General features: G+C 36.0%; 1 protein-coding gene across 1 annotated transcript; it reads right to left on the bottom strand.

Annotated features, from left to right (window-relative positions):
- Window positions 1–1,686: 1,686 nt before the first annotated feature.
- Window positions 1,687–11,026, bottom strand: LOC120633875 (DNA-directed RNA polymerase II subunit RPB1). The gene is made up of 7 exons (XM_039904259.1): window positions 10,927–11,026; window positions 10,322–10,591; window positions 9,935–10,241; window positions 8,200–8,491; window positions 4,691–8,118; window positions 4,419–4,610; window positions 1,687–4,336 (listed from the first exon to the last, which is right to left on the bottom strand). Exons 1-7 carry the CDS (start codon window positions 11,005–11,007, stop codon window positions 3,168–3,170), a joined length of 5,739 nt encoding a protein of 1,912 aa, XP_039760193.1. The 5' UTR covers window positions 11,008–11,026; the 3' UTR covers window positions 1,687–3,167.
- Window positions 11,027–19,911: the final 8,885 nt, after the last annotated feature.

Here is a 19,911-nt window from a genome sequence, read left to right as displayed (position 1 = left end):
ATCGGTATAATAGTACCCACTTGTTTAACTTATGTTATTTTGTTTTTTTTTATAAACTTCCAAATAAAACCAAAACTATAATTTTGCCTTTTACTCGTAGATGGATTTTAAAGTAACCTATATTCAAAATTGACTAGATAGATAGATAAATAGATAAAGTCTTTATTGCACACGAAAACAAGAAATAACAAACCAATAAAAAAATATATATAATATGCGCAAAGGGGGTCTTATCGCTTTAAGCGATCTCTGACTAGGTAGGTTAGGACATCTTAATTTAGGGTAACATACAAGTTTGCTTCAAATAGCACTTTGGGGCGCTTTTAATTCCATTGTATAGTGATGATGTGACAACTTTCTTCATATTTTATTTCAGGTTTGAATTGTAGGTACACGCTTGCAGATTATAAATAACTTATTTCATATCAAACCGCAAAAATTCTCGAGATATTTAGTAGGTACGTAAGTATATTTTCTGAAAGGGTAGCTAGTGTTTAAAGGGGTACATTATATTAAAAATTTGCGTAACACTAAGAGATAATATTAAATAGAAAACTAGCGGACCCCAGCGCCATCTGTCGGGCTAATTTGTGAATCTAAACCATCCAGGGTGCCACCCAAGCGATACCAAAAAATTCATTTAAATCGGTCCAGCCTTCTAGGAGGAGTTCGGTGACATACACACGCACACAAGAAATATATATATAAGAATAAACAAAATTTGATTTTATAGTTCTTTATTTCACCATAAACAGAATATATTATCATAAGTGCCAATTCATACTAGATCAGCAGCGGCCGCGTGGTGAGTAGGTACTTTCAGAGTGAAAGAATTTCAATCTTTATCAACATAATAAATAGACCAGTATCAGTTGAAAATCGGTCGCGCGTTTTTTTAATTAAATTGTTCTGCCCGCGGCGGCCTCGTCGCGTCGCTGCCGGCCGATGCCATTCCTAAGTATGTGAATTAGCCCTTAGTCCAGTCGTTAAAGTATAGTCTGGCTTACCCAGTGTCCGCCATTTTTTTATTAGTGTCCACGCGGAGTCGTTTGTCGCCTATCGCCTATAGATTTTTAAGGTAAACAAAGACTAGAATGAACGAAGAATAATACTTGTGAGCAAATTTTTAACGGTACTTTGGTTTTTATTGTTCTCTTATGTTGCCACCAGGGTGCGTAGTCGAAGGAATGCCATCTAGTTACAATAGAGAGAAACAATATCGGCACTAGATGGCGCTCTTTCGATACCATACAAATTGTAGTTAAATTTCACGCGATCGAACAGTAAACATAGTTAGTAAATCTCACACTAGGCACCGGGTACCATCAGTGAACAAAAACATTAATAGCTTATGTTTCGGAATACTAGATTGACAAAATTAATTATTTATTTATTGATGAGAGCTATCGATTAATATAATATCTGCTGCAGGGCTGCTTTGAAAAGAAAATGAACATGGCGGACACTTGTTAAACCAAAACCACCATTCCACTCATACCACACATATCACTCTATTCAACCTTAAAGTTACAGTAACACAATCATCATCACGTCCGTAAATAATACAATTCAATTGCATTTATTTTGTCTAACCCGAATGGGCTAAAAATCAAATAGGTATGTAACACAAATAACACTTCAGTATTCCACATAAAAACAAGGTAGGTGCTTCTTAAAACACCAATATCAAAAAATATTTCTTTATTCAATGGATCATAAATAACACATACAAACTAGGACGTTCTTTCCTAATAATTCTATATCATTGCTTTCACTATCGTTTTCGTCTGTCATTATTCAACGTGTGTCTTGTAGTAACTTCAAAATGCTAATAACCAATAAAAATCAAACCACTGTAGTACCTAGTAGTGGTCGGAAAAGCCCTCGCGCTTGGCAAGATGTGTTGCAGCAAATCAGAGAAAAGTTGGTTTGGTTTTATTACATAAAACTACCGAATGCCAAGAATTTTTTATGAGTACATAAGGACAGGCCGCGCCGCCACATTGCTTCACACATTTAAGCGTTGTGGGGCTGGGCCCTGAGAGTAAAATAATTAATTAATAAGAATATACCATTTTAATTATATCCATCTCAAATTATAATTAATATTTGCAGGGTACAGGGGTAATAGTATGAAAGTTGTGAATGTTGTTTGTGTGTATTAAGGCTGGCACAGGCTGTGAGGTCTGTAAAACCAGCTTAACTTTAATTGTGCTTAAGTCTGTCTCGTTTTATTGTTTCATAAGTCTGAAGAGTGAAACCTTAGGAAACAATTAAAATGAGTGAAGAATTCTTAGTGCAATGTTGTACAAATATTTCGTCTCATTTTGCATGTCAATGTACGCTGTATACATAACAGCCTAAAATTTTTTGTATAAAGAATTTTAGTCCGTTACTTTATACATAAGTATCAAAAACGCGTACATGCTGAACAATAGCTGGCGATAGATGTAATAATGACTAAAGTTTATCAAAAATGCAACTTCTGCTTAAAAGTGTCCACTAAATCAAAGTATGTACCTACATAGCACGTACGGCTCTGAAGTCTGGTTTTCTGAATGAACATGCGAAGAGAGTCGTTTTGGTTGTAGTTTTAACTACTACGCAGTCATATTAAATGTTGATACACTTTTAGCAGATAAGTCCTAAAAGGCCTCTTAGCTAGTTTATACAATAGCTTATGTTCTAGTCTTCCAAAAACATTATAATAATCAATTATTCAATCAAATAATAATAATCAATTATTATAATGTAAGTAATAAACTTATATATAATTAATTATGGGTGATCGCGAGTCGAGTTTGCGCAATATAATAACAAAATTATTACGACTTTTTTGGCGATTACCGCGAACGCATGATTTTTATTCCCAAAACAACACAACCTATGCACACGACAAGTAAATAAGTGGTATAAACTGTGGAATAATTTGTATTCTACCTTTTATGTTAAATCATTTTACAAAGACATTCAGAAAAAAATTAAATTACGTCTAGTTAATAACTATATTAACTTATTCTCATAATTATCGCAAGCAATTCTTAAAAAAGTAACAAAATGAATGCTCCGCAAATAATTATTTAAGGTACATACTAACATCAATATTTTTGTTTTTATACGTCTTTATTTATTAATATTTACTTATTTATAGATCTTAAGTCTAAGCCTTAATCATCACCATCGTCGTGTGAAGGTGAAGTGGGTGAGTAATTAGGTGATGTCGGCGAGTAGGTTGATGGACCAACTGAAGAAGGCGAATAAGCAGGCGATGTAGGAGAATATGTATGAGATGTAGGAGTGTAATTTGGTGATGTTGGTGAAGTCGGAGAATATTTGGTTGATGACGGTGAATAGCTAGGCGACGAAGGAGAGTATTTTGGAGATGAAGGCGAGTAATTAGGTGAAGAAGGTGAATATCTAGTACTTCCTGGATGCTGAGGTGATGACGGTGAATATGCCGTACTGGTCGGCGAGTATTGAGGACTCTTTGGAGAATATTGTGGACTTGTAGGTGAATATGTGGGACTTCCTCCAGCATGTGACGGTGATGTCGGCGAATAGCTCGGTGACGGTGAATATTGCGGCGATGAGGGTGAGTAACTTGGTGAAGTCGGAGAATATACCGGCGATGTTGGAGAATATGATAGATTTGTGGGCGAATAAGCCGGTGCTGCTGGAGGGAAATTTGGCGAAGATGGTGAATAGCTAAGAGATGCTGGGCTGTAGGCAGGACTTGTTGGCGAATAACTGGGTGATGACGGTGAATATCCAGGAGATGACGGCGAATAGGCCGCACTGGTAGGTGAATAAGAAGGACTGGCGGGTGAATAGGATGGACTTGTTGGTGAATATCTAGGAGAAGTGGCAGAATAACTGGGAGATGTAGGTGAATATGCAGGACTCGTCGGTGAATAACTAGGCGATGTGGGTGAATAGCTGGGGGATGTTGGAGGATATGATGGCGATGAAGGGGAATAGCCCGGCGATGTCGGAGAATAGCCGGGTGACGAAGGCGAGTATATAGTGGAGGTAGGAGAGTAATTAGGCGATGTTGGAGAATAATTAGGTGAAGCTGGGGAATAAGACGGAGTGGTTGGTGAGTAGTGTGAAGAAGTAGGAGTAAGACTAGGTGAAGCCGCAACATATACAGGACTTGTCGGAGAGTATGAAGGTGAAGCTCCGGCTGGTGAAGCATAGGGCGATAATGGAGCTCCAGGTGAGCCAGGTGATCCAGGTTGAGGCGACCAGGAACTACTATAGGCCGGAGATAATCCCGAAGCATCAGAAGCTCCTGACGGTGAAAATGAAGGACCTCCTGGAGTCATACTGCTTCCAACTAAAAGAGAAAATAATATAACATAGTATTATTTGTACAGAATATAGAGACCAATGTACTCGCAATTTCAAAATATCCTTACCTTGACCGGGAGACCAAACACTACTACCATATCCAGGAGTGTTCTGATTAGACCAAGGTGTCATCAAAGGAGTCATCGAAGGTGTACCAACACCAAAGTACATCCCTCCACCAACTCCCATGCCTACTGTTAGTCCTCCCATTTCCATTCCATGTTTACACTTCTCAGCATCAAGTAACAAGTCAAAACATCCTGGAAATAATTTAAAATATTACGCTTTTTTTCTTAAAATTAAATTTCACACATTCGTGGATTTTTTTTCTGATGCTTACCAGTTCCCATTCTAGGTAATTGCCCCATAATTATATTTTCAGAAACACCTCTCATAGGATCTACTTCAGCATGACTAGCCGCATCTAGTAAGACATCTACTGTTTCCTCAAAGGAGCATCTCATTAATGCTCCAGTATCTTGTCTGTTAATACCGTGACGAGTAATAGCCATAAGATGTCCTTTCGCAGTCATAACATCACAAAGTAAGGCAAGGTGTCGATAATTTACGTATAGGCCATAGAACTGCAAGACAGCATTCATTTCCTTTTCTACTGACTTTCTCACAGCTTCAATTCCGAGTACTTGGAATATTTCACAAATGTCATTACTAAATGTCCTTATTGGATCGACGTCACGTTCTGATAGAACTTTCATCAATGAAGTACCATCTGTTTCCAATAACCACTCTGCGATAGCTTTGAATTCTCCTTGCTCTGTTATAGTGATACGCTTTTTCGCTTCTGTTTGTGGCAAGTGCATGTACACTTTAGCTATAGCTTCGATTCCTTGCAATGTCATATCTGATAACATATTAGCTTCTATGCATCTGAGGAACATATCATCTTCCATTTTATCAACTGTTTCCTCATCATTGTCCTGGAATTTACTCTCTTCGTTGTTCATAATCCTAATACGTAACACAAGTTTTTCAGCATTATCGTCATTGAAGATACAATTTAAGTCATCTCCAAATCCAGCGTTTATCTTCTCGGCAATCTGTTCCATGGTTAATTTTTTATCTGTCATTCTCTTTCGGTCCAATTCAATACGTAACAACCAGGGCGAAATCTTAGTGGGGTCAAAATCAGGCATTTCATAATAAACGTTGACGAATTCTTGATCTTCAGCAATAACTGTATTTTGAGGATCAGGATCATAGTATATAGCAGTATTTGCGGTAACTTTACGCAAAGTTGTATGTTCCAGTCGACACAAAACATTTTTGGCTTTTTCTGCATCTCTAGCTGCTCCTCCAGTAAGAAAAACTGTTAGTGAGGGAGCTTTAGGTTTCTTTGAAATGTTAATGATTTCCTTTAGACGTGGGACACCAAGAGTTACGTTTTTGGACGATACACCAGCAAAGTGGAAGGTGTTTAATGTCATCTGAGTAGCAGGTTCTCCAAGTGATTGTGCAGCTAAAGCACCAACCATTTCACCAGGATTCACTTGCGCTTGTTGGAAGCGTGTTTCGATTTCTCCAATTAACCACTCAAAAGCCTCACTTGACAACCTGTGATCTTCAGATACAAATTTTGTGCAGAGGGTCGACCTCACTAAACATTGGAAAAGTAGAGTAGCATTTTCATTAGCTTGCTTAGATAGCCGATCGTCTCCAGCCACAATTACACATTTGTTTAATAGCTCTTTAACACCCTGTATAACTTTAATTGGGCTCAAATCTGTAGGCAGTCTCTTGTTAATATGAAAAATCTTTTGTACATTCCAAATCATTCTTCTGAAGTTACAGGGCAATACAACTTTAGACTCACCACTTGGGAAAATTTGCCTTAGGTTTTCCCGATCCTTGTTTAACTGTGCCCATTCACTTTCAAGATCAGAAATCACATATCCAGATTCTGTTAATTCTTTAATGATATCCTCATTAAAAATTCTCTTTAAATATCTTTCATTTGTTGGATCAAATTTGAACTTCCTTTCAAAAGCTTTATTCGACAGCTTTATCGTAGGAAGACTCTGGAATTCTACAGTTTCTCCTGCTAAACCATCTTCTCCATATCTTAACTGAATTAATTGTCCTACAGAATTTCGAACAGTACCATCATAGTGTACCATTACAGACTCCATAGCCTTTATCAAACGTCGTTGAATATATCCTGTCTCAGCAGTCTTTACGGCAGTATCAATAAGACCTTCACGACCACCCATGGCGTGGAAATAGAATTCGGAAGGAGTCAAACCAGCAAGATAAGAATTCTCGACAAAACCTCTTGATTCAGGACCATAATCGTCTTTAATGAAATGTGGCAATGTTCTTTTACGAAAACCAAATGGAATACGCTTTCCTTCAACGTTTTGCTGACCCACACAAGCAATAACCTGAGAAATATTAATATTTGATCCTTTGGATCCTGCAACCACCATAGCTTTGAGGTTATTGTATTCTGTAAGTGATTTCTTAGCAGAGCCTCCTGTTTTATCACGAGCGTCATTTAATATACGATTCACTTGATTTTCGAATGTTTGCCTTAAAGTATTACCTGGAGTAGGTTCTAGTTCCATATTGTGAGCTTTCTGAATTACTTCTATGACGTCATCTTTAGCTTTAACAATAGCTCGCTGAATCTCTTGATATGTCTGTGGATCAGCAATAGTATCTCCGATACCGATTGAGTGACCCTCAAGTAACAGCCAATTATTAATAACTGTTTGAATATTACCATAAAAGCGTCCAGCAGTTTCATGTCCTAATTCCAACATGCATATATGCAACAAAGAACCTGCCGATGCACCAAGAGACTTCTTACACAAAATACCCATTAGCAATTCACCATGCTCAACAATAACTTTAGTGTCACCGGGTGAAATCAAATGGTATGGTCCATCGTCTTCTTCATCTGGATGTGTGGAATGTGTTCGAACCATATTAACATTTCCAGGGATGATTAATGTAAATATTTGTTTTCCAGTCCAGAGTGGCTGAGGTTTTAAAATGCATGGTTGAGGTATTTTTCCATCCCAAGTAGGCAAAAACATAAGCAGATTCATAACTTGTTCTTTGGTAAGAAATACATCTCTTTTTGTCATTTTACGTACAGCTGTTAATGTATCCTGCACAATACCCATAACTGGCTTATTAGCTTGCGGCGTAATAATCTGTCTTGGTGTGATATGAATATTTTCTACTTCAGCACGAGTTTCCATGGATTGTGGTACATGTAAATTCATTTCATCCCCATCAAAATCAGCATTATAAGGTGAAGTACAACTTAAATTCATACGGAATGTTGACCAAGGCAAAACTTTCACCCTATGACCCATCATACTCATCTTGTGTAGAGTTGGTTGTCGGTTGAAGATAACCAAATCATCATCTCTCAAATGACGTTCCACTTTATATCCATATTGCAAATGCAAATCGGATGGTTTAGGATGAAATCGTAAATCTATTCTCTCACCATTATCACGCACAATATATTTTGCACCTGGATATTGAGCATTTCCTCGGCGAACCAATTCATGCATCCTATCAATGTTAAAAGGCGTAACTAATTCAGGGAATGTTAAATTTTGCGCAATGGATCTGGGTACCCCTACTTGATCAATGCGCAAGTTTGGATCGGGTGTAATGACAGTACGGGCTGAAAAGTCGACACGCTTTCCCATAAGATTTCCTCTGATTCTGCCTTCTTTGCCTTTTAATCGTGCTTTTATAGCTTTTAATGGTTTTCCAGATTTTTGCATAGCCCTAAAAAGTAAACAAAAATTGAGATTACATTTTGAAATTTAGACATTATTACAATTTTATTTTTATTTCAATCAAACTAACTTTGGCATTCCAGGCATATCATTATCTACAAAAGTAGCAACATGAAACTGTAACATTCTAATGTTATCTGTGAGCACATGTGCAGCAGCTCCTGATTGTTCATTTCTCATTAATTCATTATTAGCTTTGATAATATCTGCAAGTTTATGAGTTAAATCGTCTTGATTTTTAGCTGATCCAAACATAACAACTGCTGGTCTAACAGCTAGAGGTGGAACTGGGAGAACTGTGACAATCATCCAGTCTGGTCTTGCAAATTTAGGATCCATACCTAATATAAAAGACTCATCATCTGAAACAACAGAGCTTTTGTTAACTTAACTAATATATATCCCGGGAAGCCAAACCGAAACAAACATCTGTAAGATTAATTTTTAAAATTTTATGAATTTTGATTTTGATTATGATTTCATTATCAAATTCAAATTTTTTCTGACATTTTATATATTTTGTTTTTTCTTCCTATAGGTGAAGCCTGAAATGAATGAATTTTATATTTTAAGTAAATGCTGAGGTTGGCCCTTCAGCATCTCAATTTCATAGGTAAGTCTCACAGCCAAATTACTAATAAAAAAAGACCAAATGTGATTCTGATTCGCATCCAGTGTTTAATTTTTATATTAAACAAAAATATAAATAGTAAGTTGCTTAAATAATTCGCAAATCCCTAGCAGATGAAGCAGAGCTATTGATTAATACAGACTTTATGCGTGGGCACTTTTTTGCAAAAAAAATGGCAGATGTTAGATAGCCTGACTGCATATTAAATTGCAAGCCTCATAAGCGAAGCGTTGAGGTTATGCTCTACTCCCGCTGTATAAAGTCAAGGACAGTCACTAAAAGCACAGTTGAAGGTTGACAAAATACATTGGTAGTAGTAGTAATAGTGGTGGATGCACTAAAAAAATCCAAAAGTGCATGTCTCATAATATCATTTCACTAAAAAAAATGTGGCTCCAAGTCGTCTGTTTTTTATTATTATTATTATCATAGTCAATGACGTAAATGGAATTAACTTTTATTTTACTATCAACATTTTGCACCATTGTCGACGTAAAGCAACAAAATAGCTCGCAAGCATTGTGAACAAACCCAATTTTTATAATTGTTAGACTATACAATTTATTAGTAGTTTTATATTAATTATATAATATTAATTAATTAAATTTAAATAATTGTGAAAAATACAGCCATTTTTAGTTTCGAAAAGTCCTCAACTTTCAAATATCGGAGTAGAGTATCCCTTCAACGCTTCTTCAATTATGAGGTGTGCAAAAGTAAAAACATCTAAAAATGAAGTGAGAATTTGAAGGTGGCAGTAGACTTGATGGCAATACTACTGCCACGTGGAGATTACACAATAATTTATTGTAATTAAATCTATTAAGATAAAAATGAGTGAAATATTTTTTTAAACTTTTCATAAGCTGTCCAGCTTTAATAAATTTATTTCATAATTTGATACAGAACTTGACCGAGTAACTTGGTTTCGTAATCGGGCAAGGATTGTGTAAAGTTACTATTCCAAATTACAAGTCAATAAACAAATAGTTTTGCTTTTAAAATTCTACAGAATCCTATAAATATATATCATAGTAAGACATGAAAAATTAATAATTTAAGCTAGTTCATTCAATTGGCATATGTTGCAATCTTCTGCATTTTCAGAAGCTGAAACCTATTACATCTCTATTCTAATTAAGTAAAATAGTACTATGGAGCCTTATAACTATACCTGTAATGTGTTTTAGAATCTCATACACTCTCTCTGCAGTAATGATAATTTTTTTGTCCTGTGTATCTTCATTTGCGTGCTTCCATTCTGCTGTGAGATCCAAGCCTTGCCTTCTAATGGATGGTTGGTAGTGCCCACAACCCCCATGACCTGAACTCTTTTTTGCCTCTTCTCCTTCCTTGCCAATATCCATGTCCTCACCGCCTTCACAAATATTTTTTCCTTTACATAAATCATAAACATATGTCAGACGTTTACGAGGCTGGCCCTTTGATTTCATGATGACTTCTTTAATCTTTGGATTTGTCTAAAATTTTAAATAAGTATATTTACAAACATATTTCCTATATATATTTTGGATATTGAAAATAAAAGAGCAATCATTACCGGACTCACGAGCAGCTTAGAACAATAAAAGCAGACACATCTCAATACTTTTATTGTTTTTGTTATAAAACCTATGTGAAAAACTGGTTTTGCCAAATCTATGTGGCCAAAGTGACCTGGACACTCTGTCATGTTACCAGCACAAGTCTGGCACCTTGAACTTCTATCAATCACCCCTTGTCGAGGGTCCATAAGGCCTCCAAGTTTAGGCCTTCCGCCTTCCATCGTTTCCGGGAAGCGGATGCCCCCTTCTGTGACTGACATTCGTCGCTGGAAAGTGGAAATGAAATACTTTATACATTTCCGAATCAAGCTGGGAGTTCAAGTATGATGATATAGATTACTTTGCTAGGAATAGTAACTTTATTTGTGTATATTTTGGATAAGTAATAAAGAACGCATCGTTATTGTTTCATTTAAATCATATTTATTACATACACAAAAAGAATAAACAAAAATTATTATAAACATTGCATTAGAGTTGCAGGAAAACACGACGCAATCGTAGTAGCACCTTTGCACAACATTGGAATTTTCCCATCAATGTAAACCATTTTCCAAGAACATTTATTTCATCACTAAAACGCATTAAACATTCAACTTACAATTTCATCTGGAGATAATATTCCGAATTGTACTCTTTTTACAAGGCGCAATGGCGCCTTCGAGTCGTTCGTGGTCGCCATTTTGCACGACTGATGACGATAAATTTCTGATAGAAGGCAGAAGCGTGAATTTTTAATAGATAAATTGTCTATGGATAAACATACTGCTGCACATTCACATAGCAGGTAGAATTTTTTTTGAATCGTAAATCAGAAGAAGATTGTGTATTTGCGTCGTTTACCTTTAAATGTTTAAAAATATTCATCATCATATCAATCCATTACCGACTCACTACAGGGCGTCTCCTCCCACAATGAGAAGAGTTTAAAAAATATAAACTAAGTTTAATCTAACCAATTTCCATATTAACAAGGAACAGTAGAACAATTATGTATAATGTAGTACATGCAACTTAACTTGACGCGGTATTTAATCTATAGTATTATTCTTTCCCTAAGAATATGGAGGGTAGAGGTAAGGAGAGTCATCTTATATGGGAGAAAAGTTGAAAAAGTGTCCAGTGTATGCGCTAAATAACAGTTCAAAAATCCTCCACAATGGCGCTGGTGGTGCACAGGGTATGGTATGAATGTAGCAATCGTAGATGAATTGAAGTATGCAGAGTTAAAAAATTTAATGTCATTATCGACTAAAGTAGTTAATTATTGAGAATTTCAACAACTTACGTTGTACAAAATATTGTGGTAAATATAACCTTACTTCCTTGTATCTCCATACTTCCTTGTTTATTTTTCAAGCCTACTCTAACAATATTTATATTTGGCGCTTCTTTTAAGAGTTACCCTGATGCAAATGTGGCGCCATCCTAATTTAATACATTTTGACGACACTTTTTCATATACACAGATGACTCTCCTTACCTCTACCCTCCATACCTAAGAACAATGAAGAATACATAGAATTTGGACTAAAATAAAACGAAGTTCTGGTATCTCTTATTCAATTTTTTAAGGTAAGACTGAGCGTAACAATAATAGCGTAACAAATGAGTTTCTATTATTTTACGAGTCGCAAAATGAAATGTCAAAATATTTTACATTAGATATCATAAAACTAACAATTTAAAAATATTTGCGAATCTTTTTTTCCAGTTAAACTACAATGGTCGTGTTTCATATTGCCGCATAATGTTTGTTTATATAGTGACGAACGTTGCACAGTTTTTAGAATTAATTTTGGAAATCTTCAAGAATAATGTGAAACTAAACTTGTAAATAAAAGTGTGAAGCATTTAGCTAAAATCTCTTGTTCCGTTAAGAGCGTGATATATAAATATATAAATAAATATATAAATATATATTTATTTTTTATTTACATATATATTTCGGCAGTATATCAAACATAAAGTTAAAGAAGAGTGCAAAATAATGCTAATTTTATTGGTATTTTAGACCATCTTTTGTATCATTGTTCATTCCCTATTTCAGCACCAGCAACTGCGACACACAAGCACAAATTTAGGAACAATGGAATAATACATGGAACCAGGACTAATAAAAAATGCAGAATCTTTGGATAAGGTAGTAACATTATCTATTTTGCACAGTTTTATGTCGGTAGGTATATTACGGTACGTAAGTAGTACTAAATTCATTATTCATTGTTCTAAGGCATAAACTGATTGGCATTTGGCAGTAGAGCCAACAGTTAAGCGTCAAGTTAAAATGAACGGATATTTCTAGAAAATTTAAAGCAGAGTAATTTTGCCTTTTTCAGTAGGTATATCTCTAAAGAGGATACGAAGAAGACCTACAGTACTATTCAAACTTAAATACGTCTGCGTGAAGTTAGCTTTGTGATCTTGCGCATGCAACTAAATCGCTTAACGGGCGGCGCGGCTCCACCTCAGCTATCGCCTGACTTACGCGTTTATTAAATAGTACTTAGTATTATTTACAAAATAATCACGAAATATAATGAAATTAAACTTTATTTTCAAACTATTTATTCATTGAAACAAAAACATAAAATTCTGCAGTTAAAAGCATTGATTATACGAATAAAATGAATAATTAAACCAGGGGCGATATTCCTGTTATGACATCCATTCCATCTCAGCTTGTGCTTTCAGAATCATTCATTTCAAAATCAGAGTCCTCTTCTGAACTTGATTTTACTGTTTCTGGATCTGAATCATCTTCGACACGAATAATAACTTTTTCTGTTAACGCATCTATTGCTGGATCACTTTTTTTGTATTTTGTACCATTCTTGGGAACCTATCATATCAACTTTCTCCTTTACTAAATTCATAATTTCTATAATGTTCCAGTGAAATTTTTTTTTCCCCACATATCCTTTAACCGCAGCCCATGCCAACTCAATAGGATTAAGTTCAGGGTTATAAGGTGGCAATCTTAGGACAGTGTAACCATGGTCATTTTATAATTTATCTATTGAGAAAGATTTTAATTTATTTTTATGAAGTGCAATAAATTTATATAGTTGTGGTTTAAGGTGCCCTGAGTGAAGTCAATATTTTTCTCTGTCAACCAAGCTATCATTTCGGCTTTTCTAGAATTCGAAGTGGGTGCCCTTTTAATCTGTTTATTGTGATAAGGGGCATCGATTACGATAACAGAGTTACGTTCTAAATTTTGAATCAATTTTTCTGTTACCCATTTTTTATAGTTTTCGTGATTCATGTCATCATGAAAGTCCAAGATTTGTTTTAGTTCCTGATTTAAACATAAGGGACGGAACCTTTTTGGGACCCTGTAAGGACAATAATAATGCACTGTCCTTTACTTAGAGGTCGCTTAAGACCAGCGTTTGAAGTATCGGTCTATGCCTTTAACTGCGTGTGAGTAGAGTGGACATATGATTCGTCTGTATAGACAAGAGGTCTGCCTTCTTCGCGGTAATTTTCTCTAAATATTCTATACGTTTCAAAAGAATTTCAGTATATTAAATCAAAATTTTGCGATTACTTTCCATTTTTTTTCCATGTAAACCAAAGATTTCTTATCATGCAGGCTGCGTAACGTGGGCAACTCTTTATTTGTCGCGTGTTACCGATGTATGCATCGTTTTATTTTGAACATTTGATTATATTTTGAAGGCTACGCTTTGATATGCCAGTAGCATTAGCAGTGCGCTTTTGGACGGATTTTAAATTTTGCACTCCATGTTAACTCTCATTTTTCATAAATTTATATACGTTATAAATAGTTTTTGGGTCTGACTACGCAGTACTTTTGCCGTCGGTATTTTAAGCAGTTAAAATGTTTAACAAAAAAATTAACATACAATACCAAAGTAACTTCTGAACTCGACTGTACAAACAAACAAGACACGTATAGCGAGAGAGAGACGCATCAAGGAACTGGCGGGAATGTAAGAGCGAGACGTGCGCTGTTACCCTCTCCGCTACCTCGGGCGACGTCGGACACCTAAAATGTGTGTGGTGCGCAACGTCGTGAGCAAACTTCAGCAGGGCTAGCATGGGCGGGGGACACTTCTCCACGGGGAAAGGATATAACGTTTATCCCCTCACGCATTTATATCCACCCCCCGAGCATGGGCACACGGGTGGACAATATATCCACGGTGGATATAATAGGGGAAAGACGAACCCCCGGTAAATGTCACAAATTAATTATTCTAATCTGTGCTCATGGTTTTGACAAATAAATTTTTCGTTTTCTGTTTTGTTTTAGTTGTCTAAGTTTTTTATTGTTTTTTTTATCTATAAATGTTCCTCGTCTGCGGCTGTTTGTTTATATTATTTATTCTGGATTTTTCAAAGTGGTATAAAACCTACCTTTCGAGAAAATAAAATGAGTGCTAAAAAGTAAGTCTTCTATTATAAAATGTTTGCCAAAGTGACTACCTATTGATTTAGAAGCGTACCTAATGAATGAATGTTTTACAGTGAAAGTAAACAGAGACGTTAATCATCAAGATCCAATCCTGTTTACATATCAAATTATTGATCTTGTACTATTTTATTTAAAGTTGTGCTTGCCTTTTTCTATGGCCCATTAGTTGACAAATTTGTGTTTATTCAGATCAAGAAGTAATAAAATACAATTGCAAATGTTGGTAGATTTCATGCCAACCCACAACCACCTTGCCACTGGGGAATTCACAGGAACTCTTAGGAGCCAAAAGGGCAGACTCCCAGTGGCAAATCTTAGTCATTACTGAAGGAGCATGGGCCAGACGGGACGGTCAATCAGTGGAAACAGTTAAGTCAATTTTGCGGTAAAGTAAGCAAGTGCAAAAAATTTAAATTATTTATTAGTGTTGTTGGCATCAAACAAGTCTTGCATAATTTTTCTTTTATTTGCAGACGTGGCAGGACATTAAAAAAGCTGCAACAGCACGGGGACGCAGCACCACAGGCAACATATACATAGTATACATGTTGCTGTAAAGTCAACCAAGTGAAGAATTTATTTATTTTCCAGAGTAGGTATAGATGGAAGAATGCAGGATGCTCATTTATCACACAAAAATAAATTAAAAAGGATGAAAAGGTTAATTTAGAAATTTTATTAATTAAAATATGTATTTATAAATCTTTCTCTTTTTTGTCGAGCAACTGTTAACAATCTTGTTTGATCCATATTTGATGTCTGATATCGTTCTTCGCTCGTATTTACAAAATTTACTGTCATTTGCTCCATTAGAGTTCTGAAATATACAAATTATATTATGCTCAATACTGTTGACCCAAATTAGTAGGGCAAATTGTATGTGAAAATGCAGGATCAATGATTTATAAGGAACCATTATTATAAGATATAATTTTATAATATTACCAAACATTAATGTGCCCAATAATAATAAGTTATGGGAACTTAAATATTATTTAAAGTATATATTTACAATACACGCCTATAATGATGCATAATATTATAAAGTGTTATGCAGGCATATATAAGTGGAGATGCTTTTTCGGGACTGTAAAGAAGCACCCAGTCAATCCCCAAGCTGCGAAATGTGTCTTTGAGGTACCTATTGGCCCTTTCCACACAGTTTCTTACTTGGCAGTGCCAGTTTGTGTACTTCTCTGCAGAACTATTTGGTGCAGCTTCTAAATCCGGAGTCATCATCCAAGGCTCTAGAGCATAGCCTGAGTCCCCAATAAAATTCTACTTTGTTATTTAAACATGTAAATTAATTCCTACTTGTTTTGCTTTTTCAGATTTTCTCCAAGATTTTAATAAAATGTTGAATAGAAATATATGCACAATCCTACATTGTAATTTGGACGTGATGATTAACCCATGCCCATGTTAAATAATTTATCAGACATTTTTTTTTGTATTTTCTTATATTTCATTACTAAATACAGTATCTACTGCCAAGTTTTTGTACTAATTCCTCAAATAAACAATTTTATTATAATGAGACATTGTTTTTTGTATATTCATATAAATAATTTACCAGACTAGTCGTATACAACATATGCAGCAGAATCCTAGGCATGTAATTTCTAGGTAATTATGAGGAGTATAATATAATGATATAGGTAGGTGTGTAACTATTTTTGATTTGCATTGTTTCCCTTTTATACTAGTTAATGGCAACAATAAGTAAAGTTTTGAAAGTTTGCACATTTTATTTAAAACATACATAAGATGTAGTACTGTCCGATTCTACTTTCATACAGCTGTATCTTTTCATATTTTACTTTAGAGTTAATAAATATGAATTGGTCATGGACACACACCACAATCTGTAAAACATATTTTAAAATTATTAACTTACTTGATTGTTTAAGTTTTTGATAAACTCTAGATCTACATAATTTGTCTTTACCAGTTGAACATCTATCGTGGATCTCCAGAGTCTGTTCCCGGGAATAATATCTACTTTGGCATTAGTCTAAAATGAAATGAAAAATAATTAAAGTACCTAGCATTGAATATCTTTGCTATGTACTTATACTGAAGTACTAAGTACTGACTAATAATTTTATTATTAAAGTAAGTATATCTATATTTGATGAGGGGATGTCTGCCATTGCCAGACGGGTGATCAGTCCTATGTAAGGACCATTCCACCCTATTCCCCATGTTTGAGACACAGGTTTTACTGGTGTCCCGGCAGGGTCCCCCCTGAAACCTACCAGTCTCTGTGGTGAACCTAACAATATCCCCTAAGGTGAGGTTTGCTAGGTCTTCTTCACTTATTCTATCCTTACCTTGTAGTTCCCATCTTACCAACACGTACAAGGGGCACTCGGCTATAAAGTGAAAACTAGTTATCACATCACTGCACTTTGAACAGGATGGGATTTATATTTACTAATGAGAATTATTAGGAAGTAAGTACCTATATATACTCACATACTGACAATAGCTCCAGTAATTTGGGTCAGTTATTTGCTGACTGTTGTTTGAGCAACAGCCATGGTCTTGACCTGTCCCCGCTGATAACTACCGTCCGCTAATAGCCTTAAAGATGTGAGAACCTAGACAAAAAGTGATTAGCCATGCTTTTTTTTAAACCTACGTTCATATATAGATGATGTCTTTGCACAAGGTGATTTTAGGTACTTAATAACAACTTACTTTTATGTGCACTGGTAGTCCATCGACAGCATTTAGTGGTTAGTGCCTCTTTAAGGTCCTCGCACGAGTACAGCACACAATTTTTACCCATCCGAAACAAGTGTTGGAACTCTGCATCGGGAAATTCGAACGGATTACTGGCGTCACGTATAGATCGCCGGTGTAATTTTCGTTCAGATTTCTCCATTTCACTTGAATAATAAGAGCCCCAGAAAGCACGAGACATGTTTTTTTGACTTTAATTCGTTAACAGAATTTTAAACCCACGTCTAAGGACGGGGATAAAATTGTCTCTTTCAAATGTCAAAAAAGGATAGTCTTTCCCCTTTCATTTCTTCCCATGCTATGGGCGGGGGATATATATCCACGAGAAATGTCAAACGGGGATAAATTTATCCTCTCCCCTGTTGCCGTGCTCTGGCAAGGGGAAAAGATAATTATATCCCTTGATAGAGGATATAATCGGGGGATATAATTTATATCTCCTGCCCGTGCTAGCCCTGCAGGGGCGTATTTACGTTTGAATCGTACTGTACCTGTTAGTTATACGATGAGGATACAAATACTCAATCTTCCTTACATAGGTGCGCGTTAACAAGCTGAGTTGTTGCTGGGCAATAATTCATTCTAGTCAACCTATCTCAGTGGCACTCACTGGGTTTTTGGAGCGTATAATATATACAAATCAGTAAAATATATACATATCAGTAGTACAGGATTCGGCCAGTTACATTTTTATTATAAGTACAGATTGCGGTAAGCGGTGGTAGTAAGTTCCTTGTGCACAATACATCTTATAATTCTTTTTTTCCTTCTCGGGAACCTACTCCCGTTTTGCCTTACTTAATTAAAGTACTTTTAATTCCCTATAACAAATTACTGCATTAATAATGTACGGCTTAACAGCAGCACTACATTTACATTATTCGATAGCGCTTGGTAAGCAACGTTGACCCAAGTCAGCAAATGGATCCATGGTATCCTTCAGTCAACACAGGTACGGGTGCTGGGGTCTCCACAAATGGCTACAGAAGAAGCTACAGCCTAGGGCAATATGCTACGGTATTTCAAGCGGAAACGCTAGCAATAAATACCAGCGTACAGGTGATGCTAGACCGGAAGGTTGCTAGGAAAAATATACTGATCTGCAGTGACAGTCAGGCGGCACTAAAGTCGATGGACTCTACCAAAATCACCTCTGGAATAGTGTTGGAGTGCGTAAGGGGCCTAAATAGCCTAGGTAAACGAAACAAAATCAGACTTATCTGTGTACCAGGCCATGTAGGAATACAGGGCAATGAGCTGCAGAATGGGACAAATTAGAAGGTCTAAGGCACTCCAAGAAATTCTTGGGCGCAATTGGAGCATGTTTTCCAAACAGACAGACAGACAGACAGACAGGCAAGATACGCCATAGCGTTCATAACAGGACACTTTGGCACAGTTTCCATGCTGCTCAAAATGGGCATAATTGATGACCCTACATGAAGGGCCTGCCACGAGGACGTCGAGTCCATGGAACATTTGCTTTATGAATGCGACGGATTGGCTAGGAAGCGGTTGGACCTCTTGGGAGTGGCCTATCCACAACCAGAGGATTACTGTGCCTCCAACCTAAAAGCTTCAATCAAACTCTTAGAGTGGATTTTTGAAGCTATTTAGGGTGAGGGGGGATACAAGGACGGGGCGAGCACAAAAGATCCTGGAGGGTCGAAGTACATCCGCTGAAGCGGGCCTCATTACAAGATAGATAGATAGATCCTTCAGTCTTAGCTCCTTTCACTGACAAAGAATAGTAATGGTTGAAGGCAGAATCGAAATTGTTTTTGATTGATTTGGATGCCAAATAAAGGTCAACCAAGAAAATTTCTAACATTCTTTTGTCTTTCCTAGCACTGAAGTTCTCATAAAAGTGGAAACACTTTATGTATTCAGTATCGTAAGTATAAGCCTTGAGTAGGTGCTGTGCTGCTGAGGAGTTCAGTTCTTTATTTCCAATCATATTCTTCAGATCTACATGAAATTTGGAAATAAAAAAAATATTATAGTATAACCTATCCAGTACAAAAAGAATTATTTTAGTCGGTTTACATTTGACGGAGTTATGGTGTTATCGTCACACTTCCATCCCCTCTCCCACAGAAACTGAACTGAATTTTGTGATAAAAAGTATCCTATGTCCTAACTCGTAGTAACCTCAAATCGTGCGAAGTTTAATTTGAAATCATCCAGTTGCTTCAGCGTAATGCGCGGCCCAGAGAAGGGTACTCTTTAACCGATACTCCACAATTTTTTTTAAATATCTTATCCGACTTGTTACAGTTTTATTGTAAATATAGATATAGATATCAAAATGTACCTATTGGCTATTTAATAAGCAGTTTCGTAGTTGTAGCTTACTTCTGGTAAATCGCTGTTAATATAAAGGAAACATCAATA

This window comes from Pararge aegeria, chromosome 2 (genome assembly GCF_905163445.1).
Source record: "Pararge aegeria chromosome 2, ilParAegt1.1, whole genome shotgun sequence".
NCBI classification, from domain to species: domain Eukaryota; kingdom Metazoa; phylum Arthropoda; class Insecta; order Lepidoptera; family Nymphalidae; genus Pararge; species Pararge aegeria.
Note: the sequence above shows the minus strand (reverse complement) of the source record. Positions and strands in the feature narration are given on the sequence as shown.